Raw genomic sequence first — 21,361 nt, 5'->3', positions numbered from 1 at the left:
ATGAAGCCCTTTTTTATTCCAATCACTCTACATAAAAGAAAAGTAGATAAAATATAAAAGCAATGTGTTATTTATTAAGGTACAGCAAAACTACATAGAAGATATCTCTCTATTATAAAAAAAAATCTTGGAAGGAGACGAGACGTGATTTTCTCTGACACTTATACGTCCCGTGAGAAAGAGATTTAACCATGCCCGGAGCTGGAAATAAAGGACAAAGAGAAGATGACAAAGCAGAATGTCATAAAAAATTTCAAAAATGTTGCCACTTTACACATCCAGAGCAGGTTAGAGGTAATGGAAGTACAAAAACTTGAAAGTCTCAAAAAAATGATAGGAAAGGTTGAATTAGCGCAAACAAACGGAAATTATTACTCGGTGAAATAACGGAACAGCGATAAAAGATTGAATATATTGTTCGGGTTTAAACTTTAAGTCGGTATAATTCATGGTGTCAACGAGAATTAAAAGATTCCAAAAACGTTGGGGAGATATGAAGTCCCGTGAGACAGAGACTTTTAACATGAGATTCTTTCAAGTCACGCCCTACTTACAACTATTTTCAAACAAGACCATGGCCATCTAACCTCAGTTGTGTGAATGCTTTTGTCCTGCGCTCTCAGGTCTTCTATATTTTTTCAGGTCAATAATTTTATACGTGACATGTCAACGACAAAATGAAGAAGAAAGAGCATGGACAAACATTCGAAAAAAAACATTTCATTTATTTGAGAGAAAGAAACGATATTCACTCACAGGCAATTATACGTTGCTTTGTCATGATGTAAGTCCAAACACAGAATCAAAATTCAATGCGATCTTGAAGAAAAGTTAATTCCAACTATTGTTTTTACTAAAGTTTTATTGTAAAAGTTAAAATAATGCATATGTAACAATTCCCATGAAAATAACAATCTCTTTAAATTGTATATCCAGTAACCAAAACCCAGGGGTGGGCGAGCGGGGGGGCAGAGCCCCCTAGTTATGATATTATCTAAACTAGATACCAAAGTCTGGATATAAACAGTCTTAGAAAAGCTTACTGAAAGTCACAAATGTCAAGGAGTGGATGTTGCTGATAATCCTAAATTACATTCTTCCATTGTTGTTGCCCTTTTGTCGTCATCTCTGGTCCCTCGGATGAGCCATATTTATGTTAAAATCCATAAGTGGAATTTCGGAACATGTAACATTGCATATGTTTGATTGGCTATCTTGTCCTGATGACTTTTGTCAAAGTGCTTGATCTTTTAAGTACCTCCATACTTCTTTCTTTCTCAAGATGTAAACTAATTCATTAATTCCTAGTCCTACAGCATCTATACATTTCCAGGTTATATAAACTAATTAAAACAGGTTCTTTGACAACTGTATTTATTTCCCATTCCCAGGCCATAAACTAATTGAAAAAAAAAAACTGGAACACATATATAACTTACTGGTATGCTACAGGAACAATGTACAAGAAAAAGCACTTGCAATGCCTGTAACTAAAGTCCAGTAACTTCACTTCATCCTGGACAGTTTGCGCAAAGTAATTAAAATGTAATAAAAACAGTCGGAGTTCAAAAATGGAAGATTTTCCTCCAGGATAAAGACACTCTATTAATAAGTTGGAAGAGCCCTGCAAGTCCATTTTGGGTGTCTGTGGTGCTCAGCACTTACTGCTAGACTTTCACTTATTCCACTTCTGACATTAATGTATCACTGTACCATACATACGCTTTCCATTTTTTTAATGACTGACTTAACTGGACTCCGAGGGATAATCAGAGTCTTAAATATTACCTTATATCCCTCCCATATTGTTCTTTTCCATCTCCTGTTCCAGGACTTGCTAGGAGTGTTCATTGTGTAGCTTAGGCCATGATACTGACCAGTTGCACCTTCCAGATAAAATGCATTTAGACCACAATCAAATGAAACCACAAAGAAATGATCTCTGTTGTATAATGAAGTGACTTTTAAAACTAACTGTCTCACCCAGTGATGATTTAGGTTTATTTTGTGTTTTATATTTGTAATTAGTAATGCCTTTGACACAAACCTGAATTGGCCCAAATGAAGGAATTGAGGCCATTTCAAGTCAACCCTTGTCACAACACCTGTAAAACACTTCAGTGACTCAAAATCCTCACCCTTATAGCAGACATAATTCAGTCCCAAAGGGCTAGGAATAGGAATGTGAGTCTACAACCCAGCAATTTAGTCTAAATAATATGTAAGTGTTGGGTTCTTTGTGGTGGTCAGTGACGTAGACCAAGGATTCAGTGAATAATATTTGAAGGGTTTCCTGCAGTTGTACTACCAAATCTCTCCTCAAATGCATTAAATCCCAAATTGTGACCTCTTTTCTTTAATCCACTTCTCTCCATTACTCATTAAAATACAATTTTATAATTTAATGTAATAAATTTCCAATTATTAAAAGCTGAAATTACTTGCTGCACTACGCTGGCGCCCTGCCCGGGGTTTTTTTCCTGCCTTGTGCCCTGTGTTGGCTGGGATTGGCTCTGGCAGACCCCCCATGACCCTGTAGTTAGGATATAGTGGGTTGGATAATGGATGGATGGATGAAATTACTTAATTGAATTTAATGAATCTACAGTATATGATATAATCCAACAAAGTCATTACTGTGGCTCATTATGAAAATGATAACTGTATATAATTTATACAGTATAACTACTCAAGTATAAATCTTAGCATTCCACATTTTCTGAGAACTTTTGAATGACATGTTCTCTGTCAGGCGACCACTCTCTGTCACTATAGTTGGCACAAAAGTTTAAGAACCACTAACTTACTAACGAGTAGGTTGGAGGGCACGTGGACCAAAGAGGATTTAACGTACTACTTTATTTATGATGGGTTTTGAGAAACACTTGTAAATGAACAGCCAAACACATAAGGGAGATCACGATGTAATTAGCATTACAGTGGTTTTGGGAAACTCACCCCTGGATGGTAGTGGCACTAGAAAATATAAGAAGATTGGGTCTCACCATTACAAATGACAAAAGCCATGGAAAGCAGAAGAAATGAATTTTAGGAGAGATCTGCCAGCTTAGGTCTATTCAGGTAATGGCTGTATAGTGGATTGTTGTTGATATATTCCATTAAATCCGGAGAAAGTTCATGCGTCATGCCCTTTGGTGTTGACAGTGTTATGAGATGGTGTCTCAGAGAATTATTATGAGAAAAATAAAAAGACCGAAAGATAAAAAAACAAGGCAAAATCATTATCAAACACCAGCAAGGTCAAAACCAGAGATTGTAAAGTTTACTGAGTGAACAAAGCACAAGGGCAAAACAAACATCAAAGTCAAATTCACAACCATTTCAGAACCAAAATGGAACCTAGTATTTGGCATACTTATAAGTACATTATAACCACCACTAAAGTGGTTTTATTTGTTGATTATTCAACATCACTTCCTGGTGATAGAACAAATGTGACAGCCATGTTTATGTGACCAGTCTCCAATGTCATGTAAATAATATAACAGGATTAAAAATGAAAACATCATTAACATGTACAGTGACACTCAGCAGCAAACCAACAAATGTGGATAATGAAAATAAACAGATTTATGAGCAAACAGTAATATGAGGAATTGGAAAGCTCTGATTGCTGCTGTCTATATTTATGACAAATCCTGTAAAACTGCTCTCACCGCTACCTAAAGAGCCCTGTTACACCCTGTCGGAAGAGCTGCTCATCCGAAAATTAAACTGGGCGAAAGGGTGAATATCTGGAGCAAGGATAAAAGTTACAAGCTCATCTGGAGATGGAAGAGGCGAAGATCTGAAGCAAGGACTAAAGTAAGGTGGGAAGGATTCAGACTTGGGGTGACTTTAAATAATGAGAAATGCTCTATTGCTTTCATACAAGTTGTTTGAACTGTTGTATCTCACAGCAAGTTATGGCGAGCTCAGGTACTGTGATATTAGGGTTTTACGGAAAACTGGCTTACACCTCTTATTTCAGATGCTTTTTTAATGCTGGATGGGTTTCATTAGACTGAGTACAAAAAACAGGAGGAAGATTGGCGATTTTTGTGAATGAGCAGTGATGAAAAAGGGAGCACAGTAGTATAATTAAAACTAAATGTGTGATCAATACTGAATTCACCCATGTCACTGCCCAGGAAAGTAAGTTACTGTACATCATCCTAGCTGACTCAGCAACAGAAATGACTGACTCTGTGTCAATATCTTTCTGATGAATCATTCTGAATGCTGGTGACTTCAAAGAAGGAGTTGAGGCGTATTAGGTCTGTTCCTTTTGTGGACATTGCTCTATCCAAATATTAAGCCTATGGCACTATCCGAGCAGGCCTGACTTCATCTTACTGCCACCTACAGGCTTGTATTGACAGTAGCAACTCTTTGTTAATGTTTTGTTTTAATGTGTTTTATTGGGGTTAGGGTTGTTGTTTGTTTTTATCATATTTATTTTATTGGAGCTTCTTTAAAATTTTAATTTCCCCTCAGGGACAAATAAAGTACAATCTACTGACGTTTCTAAAGCATGTCTTCGATACAGTATTTTTAAAAGGTAAGGGTTTACAAATGGCCGTTAATATAAGCAGTTATTATTTTAATACAAGGAAAAGGGGTCATAAAATGATTTTATCATTAACTGTCTATTTTGAAAAATTTAGGTAATGTTTGCAATATTAACCTGTTACAATGTTTTATATTTTTTCTTGTATACAGTTTCTAAAACAAAACCATTAACAGTAAATGGAAGCAAAATGAGTTGATTGTATTGGTTGTTTAATCTGATGCAAGTTACAGATTTATATTTAGTGTTTATTCATTTTTAAATTTTATTTTAGAATTATTTATATTTAAATTTTATTGTTGTATCATACTGTATTGTTATTATGATTCTTCATCAGTGGGACTAGAATTTCTTGTCATTGTACTTTAAGTTATAGTGACAGTAAATTTAAATAAATGTACATGCAAAATGTATAGTGGATTCAGAAAGTATTCAGACTCCTTCACTTTCTGCCACTGTAATGCTTTGCAGGTTTAATTTTAAATGGAGAAATGTGTCATCATGATGCTAACAATTTCAGTGAGAGGACTGGAGTAGAAATTCACTTTATTTTCTGTCAACGTTTTATTGTTCTCTTCTTTCGTTAGACCCTGTATGTGTAGACATGAAGCAGACTGATTGGTCCTACCTTTGCTGGCCACTTCTATAATTTAAAAGAAGGACTGAAGAAGGACTTCCATTGTTTAAAAAAATGTCAGACAGGCTTCTACGTGTATTGCAGTACCTACTGCAGCCTTTTGCTGCATATAACGACTGCATATCAGTGGATTTGCTACTCTGAAACGGACTTGGGTTTAATTTCTATTTCTTTGTGCCTGAATGGTTGTAATTTGTTATATGAAATACGCAATGTATTAGGAATTTTTTCCATTGTTTATTAATTTTTAGTTGTGTACATACAGATTTATGCTAATATTAACTGATAATGAATTGCTTGTGTCAATAGTGTTCAATTGTCCTTAGAAGCTCGATTAATTCATTATTGATAGTGTGATGAATTAAATCACAATTATAAAGATTTGGGGATTAGCCCCTTATATTGTTTGGACCAGTTTTGATTGAAAAATAGATCAAACATTCGACCGACAGGTACAGTATTGCAGGGTTTATATACAGTATGCATAATGGCTTCCGTCATTTGGTTCGGACGGAAGTGATGTCATCATTGGAAGACCGGAAGAGTGATTTGTAGTGATGTTGTTTTCCAGGAAGTGGTTTGTTGATGATGATAATGGTTTATTTATCTTCTTTTGTTCTACAAGATCAGAGAGAGAGGCATTATTACCACAAAACAACCCCCTGTCCGATGATACTTCACTCACCTCAGGGCTTGTTGACTGTCTCCTAAGCGCACGTGTGTGACATGACCCCCCCTTCAGCCCAGACCCATCGGGTCGGGAAGCCAAAAGTGAGAGGTCGTGGATCCTGGAGAGAGCATCGGCATTGGCCTGAAGAGAACCTCGCCGATATGTGAACTTAAAAGGTTGTAACTCTAGAAACCACCGAGTGACACAAGAATTAGACTCACAATTCAGGGCCATCCACTGTAAAGTCCGTCCACCATGGTCCGTCACTAGAGTAAATTCCCATCCCAATAGATAGTAACGAAGTTGGGTTATAGCCCACTTAATGGCCAAAGCCTCCCGTTCCACCGCCGCATACCGAGTCTCCCGATCCAGCAGTTTCCGGCTGAGGTACATCACGGGGTGTTAAGCACCGTCGATGCACTGGCTCAACACGGCACCTAATCCTGTGTCAGATGCATCGGCCTGGAGAATAAAGGGGTAAGAAAAGTTAGGAGAAGACAAAACAGGTGCTGAAGTAAGGGCCAACTTTAAGTCACAAAATGTGGCTTCAGCAGAATCATCCCACACCACTTTTAGGGGAGCCCTTTTCTTTGTTAAATTAGATAGAGGCGTAGCCCTCTCAGAAAAACGACGATAGTAACTCGCCAATCCCAAGAAAGCTTGGACCTTCCTCTTAGTAATCGGACAGGGCCATTTAACAATGGCATCAATTTTCAAACACTGTGGCTGGACCGAACCACCCCCCACTAGATACCCTAAATATTTGGCTTCTGCCAGTCCAAAGAAACATTTCTTTGGGTTGATACGGAGCCCAGCTTTAGCTAGTGTGGATAGAATGGACACCACCTGCTGTACATGATCCTCCCACGTGCCGGAATAGATAACTATGTCATCTAGGTAGGCGGCACTGTAGGAATTGTGGGGCCGTAACAATGTATCCACCAGACGTTGAAAAGTCGCAGGAGCCCCGTGCAAACCAAAAGGGAGGACCTTGTGAGGGTGGTGTTTCTATTATAATATCGCGCCTGCGTTGCTTGAGCATTCTCTAAGTGTTCTTTAAGCACTGGTCAAATTTTATTTAATTTATCGCCTAATTGTGCGATATATTCCAAAATGTTGGCAGATGATAGGACCTCCTCTTCCCAGCCTTCTTTTAGAATATCCAACAGACCCCTGGGTTGTCTTCCATACAGGAGTTCAAAGGAAGAAAAGTCCGTAGAGGTCTGAGGGACTTCCCGATAGGCAAAGAGCACAAGGGGCAGTAACTGATCCCAGTTTCTACCATCTTTGCTAACTACTTTGCGTAACATCTGTTTAAGAGTTTGATTGAAACGTTCAACCAATTCATCCGTTTGTGGATGATAGACTGACATTTTCAGATGTTTAATTCGCAGTAACCTAGCAACTTCCTTGAACGTATCCGACGTGAAAGGAGTTCCTTGGTCTGTTAATACCTCCTTTGGAATCCCAGCACGAGCGAATATCTCTACTATTTCCCGTGCAATTATTTTGGAGGTTGCTGAACGCAAGGGGACAGCCTCAGGAAATCGTGTGGCATAATCAACCATCACCAGAATATACTTATGACCACGGAGGGAGGGCTCTAGAGGTTCAACGAGATCGAGCCCGACCCTTTCAAAAGGAATATCTATTAGGGGTAGAACTAGGTTGTTGTACCGTGTTAGCCATTACGAATGTATTACATCTTGCCTGAAGAAGGGGCCTGAGTTGCCTCAAAAGCTTGCATATTGTAATCTTTTTAGTTAGCCAATAAAAGGTGTCATTTTGCTTGGCTTTTCTCTATATTAGGGGTAGAGGAATAAGATGACACAGTCCCGTCTAGGAATCTGACAAATCTGGCATTCCGGACACAAAGTACAGAAACATCGTACCTCCTTGTTTATTCCTGGCCAGTAAAATCGGAACTTTGTGCGTTCTTATGTTTTTTCAGTCACCAGATGGGCTCCGAGTGAAATGTGCATGTGCTAATTCACACACTTGCCGACAAAATGTGTGTGGTATTAACAACAGTGTTCATTTTTCCCCTTCATGCTCTGACACGCGATATAATAAATCATTCTTTATAACAAGTGGGGCATTCGCGGTGTGGGATTTACGGAGTCATGTCCGTTAACTGAAATCACCGCATTTCTCGCAAACTTCAAGGAATCATCATTCCATTGCTCCCTTTTAAAAGATGAAGGTGTAAATTTAAATTGTGAAGCCAAATCAGCAATGGGATCAAGGTCATTTGCAGGGGTGGAGCTACAGTCTGCTCAGGTCCTTGTACAGGTGGAATGCCTCCCGAGGAGCGTGATGGACTATCGCTACAGTCATTTAAATAAACTGTATTGGGACTATGGGAATTGGTACACGGTATGGAGACAATCGGATTTTCTTTATCCATAAGCAAGTCCTGTTTTAATGAAGGGCTAGTACCGCTGTTATTTTCAGACCAATCTCGCTCCAGTATCACTGGATAAGGTGGATCCGGTAGTAGAGCCATTACTGTGGTTTTCATGATGTGATCTACCGTTATGATACAGGAGGTGGCTTTATAATAATGGGTCTCTCCATGAATGCACTTTATACTGAACTTATCATTCAGCCATTGTTGCGGTAAAACATAATGGCGAGCAACAATAGAAATGTTACTCCCGGAATAAAACATTGCAGTGATGCTAAACCCATTAATCACTACTACCCCCGTATATGGAAAAGATAAGGGATTGATTATGGCACAGTACCTCTCCCCCTTCACGAGAAAACAATCCATTGGTTCCGGAGACAGAGGCAGGCAGTAAATAAATGACCTACCCCCCCAAACTTGAAAAGCGTGGGGGATAGGTAGTTTTTTCTTTTTTTACGGACAGAGACTTCAGCATTAGATCGGGAGTGCTCAGAATAAGGCACACCAACCTGACGGGTTAGACGAGGGAACCGTTCTGACCCTTCTGATTTACAGACCGTCCAATGATGCTCTACTACTTCCATGAGATTACCCATATAAGTAATGTCCTGTTTGGAGACTTGCTGGGCGAGCTATTCAGGGAGAGCATTAATAAAGGTCTCTACTGTTAACAGTTCTGCCATATGTTGGCAGCTATTCACATCTGGCCTAAGCCAGCGGCCAACTTTACCCCAAACCTCATACCTGTAGACCTGAGTACGGATCGATCTCTCTGGATCGAATTTCCATTCTCTCCATTTCCTTGCCTACTGTGCCGCTGATACACCGTAGCGTTTGAATATCTCGTTTTTCAAGATGTCATAGTTGGCGGACTGCTCCTCAGTCAGATTATAATAAGCCCTCTGCAACATCCCCTTCAGATAAGGAGCCAGAATGTATGCCCACTCCGACTGCGGCCAAGCGTGACGTTTGGCGTTACAATACAATACAATACAGTTTATTTTTGTATAGCCCAAAATCACACAGCGTTACACTCATATATTAAAAATTATGATTCAATGTCATCGTATTCCGCTAAGTAGGTTAGAACAGGGCGTACTGACCGGGAAGTCTCTGCCCTTACTGCTGCTGCTGCACATGCCTCTGATTCGGCCAATCAGGTCCTGGGGCCTCATGTATAACGCCGTGCATATAATTCACACTATAACATGGCGTAAGCACAAAAGGCAAAATGTGCTTACGCACAGAAAAATCCAGATGCAGGAATCTGTGCGTACTCCAACTTCCACGTTCTTCCGCTACATAAATCCCGATCAGCGTGAAAACTAACGCTCGTGCACGCGCATTATGTAACGCCCCTACTCCTCCCAGAATTACGCCTCTTTGAATATACAAATCAATATAAATCGCCCTTAAACTCAGCCTTCTGTGAAAAGACAATGGGAAAAGCACGGGGGAATATATAAGAATTTCAGCGAATACTATTTGTTCAAATAAACCGTGGTATAATCAACAAAAGGAAGTTGATCGAGTGACATAATGTGTTGGAGAAAGTTGAAAGCACACATTCACAAATCGCACAGTGCCAGAAATAAAAAAGAAGTCACATATCAAAGTCGCCGTGAAAAGCCGAGTTGTAAGCCCACTGTCTGAGTGTCATATGAAAGTTTATTAGGGTACAGAGAAAAAAGGCACACGGTGGGGAAAAAGCACGAAATGTCAACTTCAATCTCGACATTTCCATTTTAATCACGTAGTTTATTTTGTCATTAAAGTAAAACATCAAACTTCATCTTAAAATCGTTTAATTAACCAGTTTCTCAAATCACATCGTAATTAAAATAGCAAGTTGAATGCTTTGTTTTGTATTTGATCTTCTATGTGCTCTGTGCGTGTGAATCACTACTTGCTTCTTAAACCGGCTCTCTTCCTCCAACTGGACACAGAATCCATGACATTCATGATATTACAGCTCTCTGAATAACTAAAATACTGAGATGTATACGTGATATCATTTTTATGATGATAGGAGTTAAAGCACGTTATTAAACATGGGTTTAACGGCACAGTGATTGTGTGCGACCTTCGATGAAATAATTTATTGCAGCATTACTCAGGGGCGGCTCTAGGCTTGTGGCGGCCCTGGGCAGAGGAAGAATCTGTGGCCCCTTCACCCGCCAATATCAGGAAGGTAGCTTATGCACGGTGGATGGCCACGTCCGGTGCAGACACTGCATAGCCGCCTCGTGCTCATGACACAAGCATTTAACTTTTGCCGAAATTTGTCGCTGTGTTGTTATTTTCTCTTTCTGTTTTATATTCAATATACATGTGTGTGACAATAGTTACATACTAATTGCAGATATCAATCAATGATTTTAAACTATAGAAATGAACCTGATTTTTGAAAGCAGCATTCACTAACTGCATGTATGATGGTTAACAAGCTCCTATAATAAATAAACTTCATAATTCCATTTTATTTAAAGCCTGTCATGATGAACCAAAGTGTTTAATATTTACAGGACTGCATAATTTTGTTATATTAAAATATAAAAAGGATCAAGTAATAAGGGATATGCTAGCAACAGACACTGAAGAAATAATGTTTTTAAAAAGCAAGTCGAATATTAACCAATAGGTCAAGGCTGCCATGTACACATTAGGCTGTGGGCTTCTTAACAATTTTTGACCAGTGAAACTCTAAGTCATTAAGTTTTTTCTTAAGTTCATAACCTTTGTACAGTCTCTGTAAGAAGTGAGTTCAAAGCTGTTTGTGTCTGTTTGATTATACTGAGCTTTAGCCCTGTTTGGAGCAAGTATAATAATAATAATAATGAAACATTTTATTTATATTGAGCCTTTCCCATGCTCAAGGCACTTACAGAATATAAGAAAGAACAGCAGGGTATACAGTATATAGCATTGTAGAAACCAAATAAAGAAGATTAAGACAGTAAATTCAGAGAAAAGCCTAACAGACAACATAATTGATGGTCTGGCACACACACATACAGGTTACATGAGCATCTTGACAGAGAGGTAAACTGAGAGAAGGGTAATAAAGTCAAGTAGAGCTAAAAGCCTTTCTGAACAGATGAGTTTTGAGTTGTTTTTTAAAAGAATTCATGGAGTCAGCTGACCTGATTAATTTCGGTAGGTCATTCCAGAGTCTGGGTGCTATACAGCTGAAGGCCCTGTCACCCATGGAGTGTAGATTAGTGTGGGACACAACAAGATTGCCAGAATCAGAGGACCTTAGTGGGCGGGCAGGCAGGCACATAGTGATGGAGAAGGTCACTGATGTAGTTTGGCGTGAGGTTATTTAAAGGCTTTGTGGGTTATTAGTAGAATATTAAATTAGATTCTGTAAGACACGGGGAGCCGGTGAAGACGGAGCAGGATGGGTGTTATGTGCTCACTGTTGCTGGTCCGTGTAAGGACTCTTGCAGCCGAGTTTTGAATAAGCTGGAGCTGTGATATAAGATTAGAAGGGGCACCTGCCAGGAGGGAATTACAATAATCGATACGGGATGTGATAAAAGCATGGACAAGTTTCTCAGCATTAGAAAAGGAGAGGAAGGAGCGAACACGGGATATGTTACGGAGGTGAAAGTAAGAAAGCTTCTTAATGTGATTTATGTGGGCGGAATAAGAGAGGGAGGAATCAAAAATGACACCAAGATTCTTTGCAGTAGAGGCAGGTCTGATGAGATCACCGCCAAGATGGACTGGGAAACAGCTTGTTTTATTAAGTTGCACTTTAGTCCCAATTTGCAGGAGTTCAGTTTTGTTGCAATTTAATTTTAAAGAGTTCTGCTCCATCCAGGTTTTAATTTCACTAAGGCAGGTTGTGAGCTGAGAAAGCTCTGATGAAGTTCCACTTTTAACACTGAAATAGAGTTGAGTATCATCTGCATAAAAATGATAACCCAGTCCATAGTTACGAATAATATGGCCAAGGGGAAGCATATAAATACAGAAGAGAAGTGGGCCGAGGACAGAGCCTTGAGGAGCTCCTTGTGTGACTGGCGCCGAGCTGGACCTGCTGTTGGAGTTTTCAGATCTTTTAGTCAATGCTAGTAGCCTTGGTCATTTCCAATTTATCAGCACAACTTTAGTGGCAATCCCTGCTATCCTGATTGCTAGCCATAACACTATGCAGATTTTTTCTGCTGCTGTTCCTTATACACCATTTCTGAATCCCTAATAAGACCATACCAGCCGGCAACTGGAACATCACAACTTTAGAGCTTGATGATCAGACTCTCCTAAAAGCCATCATGCCTCATGATGAGAAAAATAATAATAAATAATAAATAAAATAAATAATAAAAGATGTCTGCAGTTCACAGAGCCACAGTGGCACCTGTTGTTTCTAAACCAGAGCCAGGCAGACACCTCAGGGCTTCAAACTGAGCTCTACTGGCATGGATGGACTTACAACAGACAAGACTTTGTTGAAACAAAACAGTCACAGGTAGGTCAAACTTACAGTATTATACTATAATTAGATCAAACAGCTTTTGATTTCCATTTCTGTACAGTATGTAAATTTCTAATTTCCATTGTGGTGCTAGTCTGTTGTATCGTGTTAGCCATTATGAATGTAGTGAGAAGTCAAGCAAGATGACACTTTTTATTGGCTAACTAAAAAGATTACAGTATGCAAGCTTTCGAGGCAACTCAGGCCCCTTCATACACCAAGGTTTATTACTTCAAACTGGACACACCAGACCTCACCATGAAAGAGCAAAGTTATAACAAGGAGTTAAATGACATAAATAAATTAGTTAGATGTGTTGATCATTACTCAAGTGGGTAGAGTAGGAGACACCCTGGATGCAGTCAAACAAATATAGAAATCAGGTTTGTGGGTAAAAAGTAAAATATTAATTAAACACTATGCTAGTAAAAGCTTGCCAGGAGCATACAGTTCATGTACAGGCCATACCAGCCCCTAGTGACGTGACCTCTCTTACTAACAGTGAACTCCTCTGTTTCTCTTATCTGGAGTTGGTCTGCAGGATTTAACCCTGTCCTGTGCTACCCTGGTGCTCCACTTGTCCCAGCAACCTCCGGTCAATCGGGCGCACCCTTACACGTTACATACGAAGGAAGTAAAAGGAAGATTTACAGCTAGAAACTGCACTACTTGAAAAATACTCGAAAAGTACTAGTGGACTCTCCAGTATATAACATGGCAAGGGAAGTGAACTCCGAGTTATGCATATCACTGTCTAAAATACAAATCAAGAAGAGTTAAGCTTAAGTTACAAACAGACTTGTGAGTCGAACCAGAATATTGTGTCTGCTTTGGGCCTTGACTGGTGTGGAGCCAGTGACTGATGCTGACACCTTATACTGTGGCTTTATTCATGCCCAGGGCACTGGCTGTATGGAGCTGGATATTCTTCTATCATTTGCCAGGTATTTAGATGTTGACCAAATATCAGTCAGCTCTAAAAAATTGTGCTAATGATGCGTAATGGCAAAAAATTCTTAAAATGGGCAAAGGCTGATCTAAATCCACAGTCCACCATTCAGGAAAAAACACTCCAGTATAAAGGATTCTTAAAAGCAGTCCTTCATAAAGCTCGCTTGATCCCTTGAATAAGCTCTGGATGTTGATGTTTGGATCTCTTTTTTTACTTCCCGCATCTCTCCATAACCCTTTGCAATAAAGTAGATATTTCTGCCAAGTAAAGTAAAGGTAGCTACAATCATAAAATACAGATTCTTCAAAAATTTTAAACAGTATAGAAATACTATTAACTTATACATTTCCAATTATTAACAGCTTAGAGGATTTTATTGAACTTAATTTATGTGGGATATAATGTAACAAATGGATTACTACATTTCATCATGAAGGTGATAGACTGTATATTCTACTCAAGTATAAATCTTAGCATTCAAAATTTTCAGAGACGTGATGTTAGTGTGCTGTCTGGTAACCACTGTCTGTTGTTACACTCGGTGCAAGACTTTGTTTGTGTCTGAACTGCTTAACGACAAAGCAGTCGTTAAGCAGTTCATACACAAGCAGGTAGGAGGGAACATGGACCATGAAGGATTTAACATGCTCCTTTAATTATGATGAATTTTGAGTATTACAGAGATTTAGGGAAATTCACCTCTGGATGGTAGTGACACCAGCTAATATACTGCACAAAAAATGAAAGGCACACTTTTTAATCAGAGTATCACATCAAGTCAATGAAACTTCTGGGCTATTGATCTGGTCAGTTAAATAGCAGAGGAGGTTGTTAATCAGTTTCAGCTGCTGTGGTGTTAATGAAATTAACAACAGATGCACTAGAGGGGCAACAATGAGATGACCCCCAAAACAGGAATGGTTTAACAGGTGGAGGCCACTGACATTTTTCCCTCCTCATCTTTTCTGACTGTTTCTTCACTAGTTTTGCTTTTGGCTACAGTCGGTGTCACTACTGGTACCATGAGGCGATACCTGGACCCTACAGAGGTTGCAAAGGTAGTCCAACTTCTCCAGGATGGCACCTCAATACGTGCCATTGCCAGAAGGTTTGCCATGTCTCCCAGCACAGTCTCAAGGGCATGGAGGAAATTCCAGGAGACAGGCAGTTAATCTAGGAAAACTGCACAGGGCCGTAGAAGGTCCTTAACCCATCAGCAGGGCCGATATCTGCTCCTTTGGGCAAGGAGGAACAGGATGAGCACTGCCAGAGCCCTACAAAATGACCTCCAGCAGGCCACTGGTGTGAATGTCTCTGACCAGACAATCAGAAGCAGACATCATGAGGGTGGCCTGAGGGCATGACGTCCTGTAGAACATGTCTTTTTTTATAAAGTGCCTCATTTGGAGATCTGGAATATTCTTGATCTATTGTGGTCATTTTGCTGATTAACTTTGATGCCTTCTTGGTCTCCAATTTTTTTGTCTACTTGAAAACACCTTCAGAATTTCCTGTAGTGTTCCTCCAATGTGTAATTCATAACACATTATTATGGAAAAATCAAATTCACAATTTATATTTCAAGGTAGACAGCGTCTTAATTTAAGCCTACTTGTCAATCTGAAGCTGCAACAAACCTTGGCTGAATAGACCTGTAGTATAGCAAGAATATCACACTACTCAATTAAAAGCAAATTAAAATTAATACAATGAAAGCAGTAATAATAAAAGCAGAAAAAAAATATTTAGCATGCATTCAAATTTAATTACATTTTTGAGGGATTCTTCCTTATTTATTCTTTGGTAAGTACTCTCTATCTATCCTTGCACTTTCAAAGAAAAGAAAGGAAAGGAAACTCTGGAAGGGAGAGAGTCTCAAACTGAAACTTGCCATAACGGTTTACTTCCTGTACAAAATGGTGTCATGCCAATGCTACAAACTGAGTAATGGAGCCAGTTCAATACCATTGCTTTTCTGGTATGCTTAACAGGCAAACCTAAACCACAACATGGTGGCCTAGTGACCCTCACTGTAGAAGGGTTTAAGCTCCACAACTGGGGAAGCTCTTTATTGACCAGCAGTATTACCCAGCTTCAATCAGGAATTCTTTTAGGACAATAGGACAATCTACTCCCATCTCTGTCAGCTTGTGCCTAACGAGCAGAGGTTGGAAGGTGTTGAAGGCGCTAGAGAAGTCCAGAAACATAATTCTTACTGCACCACTGCCTCTGTCCAAGTGGGAGAGGGATCGGTGTAGCATATAGATGATGGCATCCTCCACTCCCACCTTCTCCTGGTATGCGAACTGCAGAGGGTCGAGGGCGTGACGGACCTGTGGCCTCAGGTGGTGAAGCAGCAGCCGCTCCATGGTCTTCATCAGATGTGACGTCAGAGCAACAGGCCGGAAGTCGTTCAGCTCACTAGGACATGATACCTTTGGGACTGGGGTGATGCAAGATGTTTTCCAAAGCCTTGGGACTCTCCCCTGTTCCAGGCTCAGGTTGAAGATGCGCTGTAGAGGACTCCCCAGTTCCAGTGCACAGGCCTTCAGCTGTCGTGGCGATGCTCCATCTGGACCCGCTGCTTTGCTGGTATGAAGTCTCCTCAGTTCTCTGCTCACCTGGGCTGCTGTAATAATGGGTGGGGATGTCTCTCCTATTCTGGTATCAGCAGAAGGATGGATGAAGGGTGCAGTACTCTGAGGTGAGAGTGAGTTATTGTGGTCAAATCTGTTGAAGAAGTTGTTCATCTGGTTTGCTCTCTCCACATCTCTCTCGATGGTGGCACCCCGCTTCGAGCTGCAGCCAGTGATGATCTTCATCCCATCCCACACTTCCTTCATGCTGTTATTCTGCAACTTCTGCTCCAGCTTTCTCCTATATAGCTCCTTCGCCGCCCTGAGCTGGACTCGGAATTCCTTCTGTACGCGCTTGAGCTCATGCTGATCACCGGCTTTAAAAGCCCTTTTCTTCTGGTTCAAAAGGCTCTTGATGTCACTTGTAATCCATGGCTTGTTGTTAGCATAGCAGCGTACTGTTCTTACTAGAACTACAATGTCCATACAGAAGTTGATGTTGTTGTTCAGTCAACAGCCTCTTCAATGTTCTCACTATGTGACCCCTGCAGGATATCCCAGTCCGTAGTTCTGAAGCAGTCTCTCAGAGCCTGCTCTGCTTCAGGGGACCACTTCCTGAATCAGCATGTAGTTGTAGGTAGCGCCCTCACTCTTGGTTTGTAGTGAGGCTGAAGCAGAACCGGGTTATGATCTGCTTTCCCAAGCTCAGGCAGCGTGGTGGCGCTGTATGCGTCTTTAACGTTTGCATACAGTTGGTTGATAGTTCTATTTCCCTGGGTGTTACAGTCCACATACTGGGAGAAGGTAGGTAATGTTTTGTCCAGAGTCACATAGATAATGTTGTTGTCACCAGGGGATAATATTATTAGGTCACTGGAGCTCCTTACTCTTGAACAAGCTGCATACAATTGGCCAAGAGTAAAACATTCCTGCCGTAGGTCAATGCCTGCTTTTCCTATTGACTGATGTGGGCTTTTGTTGATGGTCACTGCAAAATACAATTTAATATGAAACTTTATTGTTTTGAATTGAAACAGATCGTTAATATAAATACTGTAATGGGAATTTTGGGTGGAAATATAATTTCTCTTGTAGGACAATTTGTAAAATTTGTTGAGTTAGTGACCCATTGCCAGTTATATTGTGTGTGTGTGTGTATATATATATATATATATATATATATATATATATATATATATATACACCGCACGTTAACAGAATAAAATGAAGGATATTTATTCACTGCAAAGCACGTATCCAAAGCACCTGCCAGAAATCAGCCAAAATACACAGTAAGTACACAATTCTTCCTCCATTCTCCTCCAACTGAGTTTTCGTCACCACCTCCTGACTCTGACTCATTGATGTGAAGCAGTGGGCTCCCTTTTAAGCTGGACCCAGGAATACATCCAGTGCTATGCCATGTCTCCCTGGAAGCACTTCTGGGCTATAAAGAAACTAGGGACGTTGTCCCCCAGCAGCACCCTCTATTTACACCAAGGGACCCCGACAGAGCTGCATTTCCAGATTCCAACTCCCAAGCACTCCTGCAGGTGTCCTGACTGGGCTGCCACACAAGGCCACACATATGTGGGATGGAACTGCTTCCCGGCACTCCTGCTTGGACATGCCCCCGTGTGGCGGAAGTGCCAGGTGCGCACCTGGAAGCCCTCCGTGTGTCTCCATTCTTCTTCCCCCCAACACTTCCTGGTGTGGCGGAAGTGCTGAGGTCCAGGGTTCTTCAGACACCGGGGCGCCGCCTGGCGGTGGCCACGGGCCCCTACAGGGTTGGGCTTCCAAGCCCCCTACCCGAGGCCACCAACAAAACCAGGGCGGTCACCCCCTCGTGGTCGGGAGGAGGCACCAGCCCTCCTCCGGTCCCCTCGGGCGTCCCAGCTGGGCTCCACCCCCAGCTGCCTGCGACAACTGGCTGGGCACAAAGTTATTTTTTCATCCAGTTGGTCAATCCATCTGTTGTTTCTCTTGGGTCTTCCATCCTACCTCTTCCCAGGGAGTCAGCCAGGAGGCATCCTAAATCAGTTGCCACCTCAACTGGCTCCTTTCGATTCGAAAGAGGAGTGGTTCTGTTTTAAGCTCCTTCTGAATGTCTGTGCTTCTCACCCTATCTCTAAGGCCGAGCACAGACACCCTGCTTAGAAAGCTCATTCCTGATCCAATTATCACCACATAAGCACAGACAGCAGTGAAAGCTCTTCTCGAGTCAAAGTTGCAGGGAGGCAAACTGCCCGTCCACTGGGGTAAACTCTAAAATAAACATGGAGAGCTAGGGGGCTATCAGTAATCCTACATCTGCCTGGTGCCTCTCATCCTGGGCAACTCCAGAGTGGAATAGAAACCAGCCCCTCTCCAGGACTTTGGTTCTAGAGCCCATACTGTGTGTTGAGGTGAACCTGACTATATCTAGACAGTAGCTCTCCACGTCCCACACTAGCTTGGTCACATTCCACGTCCCTAGAGAGTCAGTTTCGGTATCTGTGGACTAGTCCTTCAAGGCACCTAACTTCATCTACTGCCCATTCCACAATGCACCAGACCCTTACAACTCCTCCTACAAGTGGTGGACCCAGTGAAAGAATCATTTTGATTGTGTTTTATCATTGGTAAATTGTGTCACTACTGTACAAAAAAGCCTAAATGAATCGGTTGATCTTCAAAGGTTTCAAGCCCTTTGGTATAGTTATGGCACCTCCATGCTGTGCGTTTGTCCTTAGAAATAAGAACTCACAGACCATGACACATGGCTTTGTGATTGGCTTCTCAGTTTTAGGTTCGTTTTGAGAGTGCATTTGTCTTTGCAGATATCAATCATTCATTTTAAAACTTTAGGAATTAATCAGATTGTTGAACTCCATCCATCCATCCATTTTCTAACCCGCTGAATCCGAATACAGGGTCACGGGGGTCTGCTGGAGCCAATCCCAGCCAACACAGGGCACAAGGCAGGAACCAATTCTGGGCAGGGTGTCAACCCACCGCAGGACACACACAAACACACCCACACACCAAGCACACACTAGGGCCAATTTAGAATCTCCAATCCACCTAACCTGCATGTCTTTGGATTGTGGGAGGAAACCGGAGCGCCCGGAGGAAACCCACGCAGACACGGGAGAACATGCAAACTCCACGCAGGGAGGACCCGGGAAGCGAACCCGGGTCTCCTAACTGCGAGGCAGCAGCGCTACCACTGCGCCACCGTGCCGCCCATTGTTGAACTCAGTACTCACAAACAGAATTAATGATGGTACAAGCTCTCATAATAAAAAAAAAAACTTCATATTTACATTTCATACAGAGCTTGTCCTGATTAATGGAAGTATTTAATATATAAAGGACTGCAGTATTTTGTCATACTAAAATATTAAAAGACCAAGTAACGCTGTCATGCTAGCAACAGTCACAGAAGAAAATATGCTTTTTAAAAAGAAAGTAGAAAATTAACTACTCTGTCAAGGTTGCCAAGCATAAACTACGCTTTGATTTTGCTAACAAAGTATTCCATTGGCCAAAAAACAAAGTCAATATGTTTTTTTCTTATGTTCCTAACCTTTGTACAGTCCCTGAAATAGGTTGGTTCAGAGCCCTTCATGTCTCTTATATTCTATTGAGTTTTCTCCTTGTTTAGAGCAGGTATGGGGTTTTCAGATCTCTTAGACAGAATTGGAGGCCTTGGCCGCTTCCAGCTTATCAACACAGCTTTACTGACAATCCCTGGAATCATAATGGCAAGCCATGCCATCATGCAGAATTTTTCTGCTGCTATTCCTGACCACCATTGCCGAATTCCTAATAAGACCATACCAGCCGGCAACTGGAACATCACGACTTCAGCGCTTGATGATCAGACTCTCCTAAAAGCCTTTGTGCCTCATGATGAGAAAAATAAACCGTCGAGATGTCTGCAGTTCACAGAGCCACAGTGGCACCTGCTGTTCCTAAACCAGAGCCAGGCAGACACCTCAGGGCTTCAAACTGAACCGTGTCGGCATGGATGGACTTACAACAGACAAGAATTTGATGAAACGATCGTGACTGAGGTAGGTCAAACTTATTATACTATAATTAGATCAAATATTTTTCCTTTCCATTTGTGTACAGTCAGTAAAGTTCTACGTCCCATTTAAAAAACATACACCAAGGTTCATTAATTGAAACAGATCACATCAGACCTTTCCATATGAAATAATAGAACTATAATAGGGAGTTAAATTACATTAATAAATTAGATTTGTAGCTCAGACTACAGGTAGGTAGAGTAGGAGATACCCTGGACTTAGTCAAATGAATACAGCAATCAGGATTTATGTGTAGGAAGAAAAATATTCATTTAAAAGTGTGGTGATGTTGAGCTAGCAAGAACTTACCAGGAATTTACAGTAGATGTACAGGCCATAACACCCCGAGTGATTTTGAAAGAACTGTTCTTACTAACAGTGAGCCCCTCTCTCTCACCTGGTCTGCAGGGTTTAACTCCGCCATGTATCATTCTGGTGGTCCACTTGGCCAGTCAGGTGCTCCCTCATATATTATATACACATATGTAAAATGTAAAAGGTGGATTTACAGCTAGAAACTACACTACTTGAAAAACCCTTGAAAGTAATAGTGGACTCTTGGGCTTGGCTAGTGTGGAGCCAGTGGCTGATGCTGATGCCTTATACTGTGGCTTAAATCCTGGCCAGGGCACTGTCTGTATGGAGTTGCATATTCTGCTGTCTCCAAATGGGATTTTATGCTGGTATTTAGATATTCCTCTCACGGACCGGATATCAGTCAGGCCTAAAAATGATACTAAGGATTTGCAGTGGCAAAAATTGCTTAGAAATGAGCAATGGATGGTCTAGATCCATTATCTACCATTCAAAAATTAACACTTCCCTATAGCTGGAGCTAAACAGCACTCCTTTCAAAGGTTGCTTGATCCATTGATTAACCTGGATGTTTCTAGTATTGGCAGTTGCCCATTCTACTTCAGAGCACTCCTTTATGGACACACCAACTCCCCTTAATATCCTTCTCTTCCTACAATAGGCATTTCA

At 41.1% G+C, this 21,361-nt stretch overlaps 1 protein-coding gene across 3 annotated transcripts in view; it reads left to right on the top strand.

Moving 5' to 3' along the window:
• Positions 1–19,897: 19,897 nt before the first annotated feature.
• The window catches only part of LOC120539329 (solute carrier family 22 member 6-A-like), a 64,218-nt gene continuing 62,754 nt past the window's right edge, over positions 19,898–21,361 (top strand). For all 3 annotated transcript variants that reach the window (XR_005635589.1, XR_005635588.1, XM_039769303.1), the window contains exon 1: positions 19,898–20,359. Coding sequence is in view for 1 of the 3 variants with exons in the window: in XM_039769303.1 (XP_039625237.1) it covers positions 19,955–20,359 (405 nt within the window). In the remaining 2 variants the exon portion in view is untranslated. The remainder of the gene's footprint in view (positions 20,360–21,361) is intronic.

Source organism: Polypterus senegalus, chromosome 11 (assembly GCF_016835505.1).
Source record: "Polypterus senegalus isolate Bchr_013 chromosome 11, ASM1683550v1, whole genome shotgun sequence".
Taxonomy (NCBI): domain Eukaryota; kingdom Metazoa; phylum Chordata; class Cladistia; order Polypteriformes; family Polypteridae; genus Polypterus; species Polypterus senegalus.
This window is presented reverse-complemented; position numbering and strand designations above follow the sequence as displayed.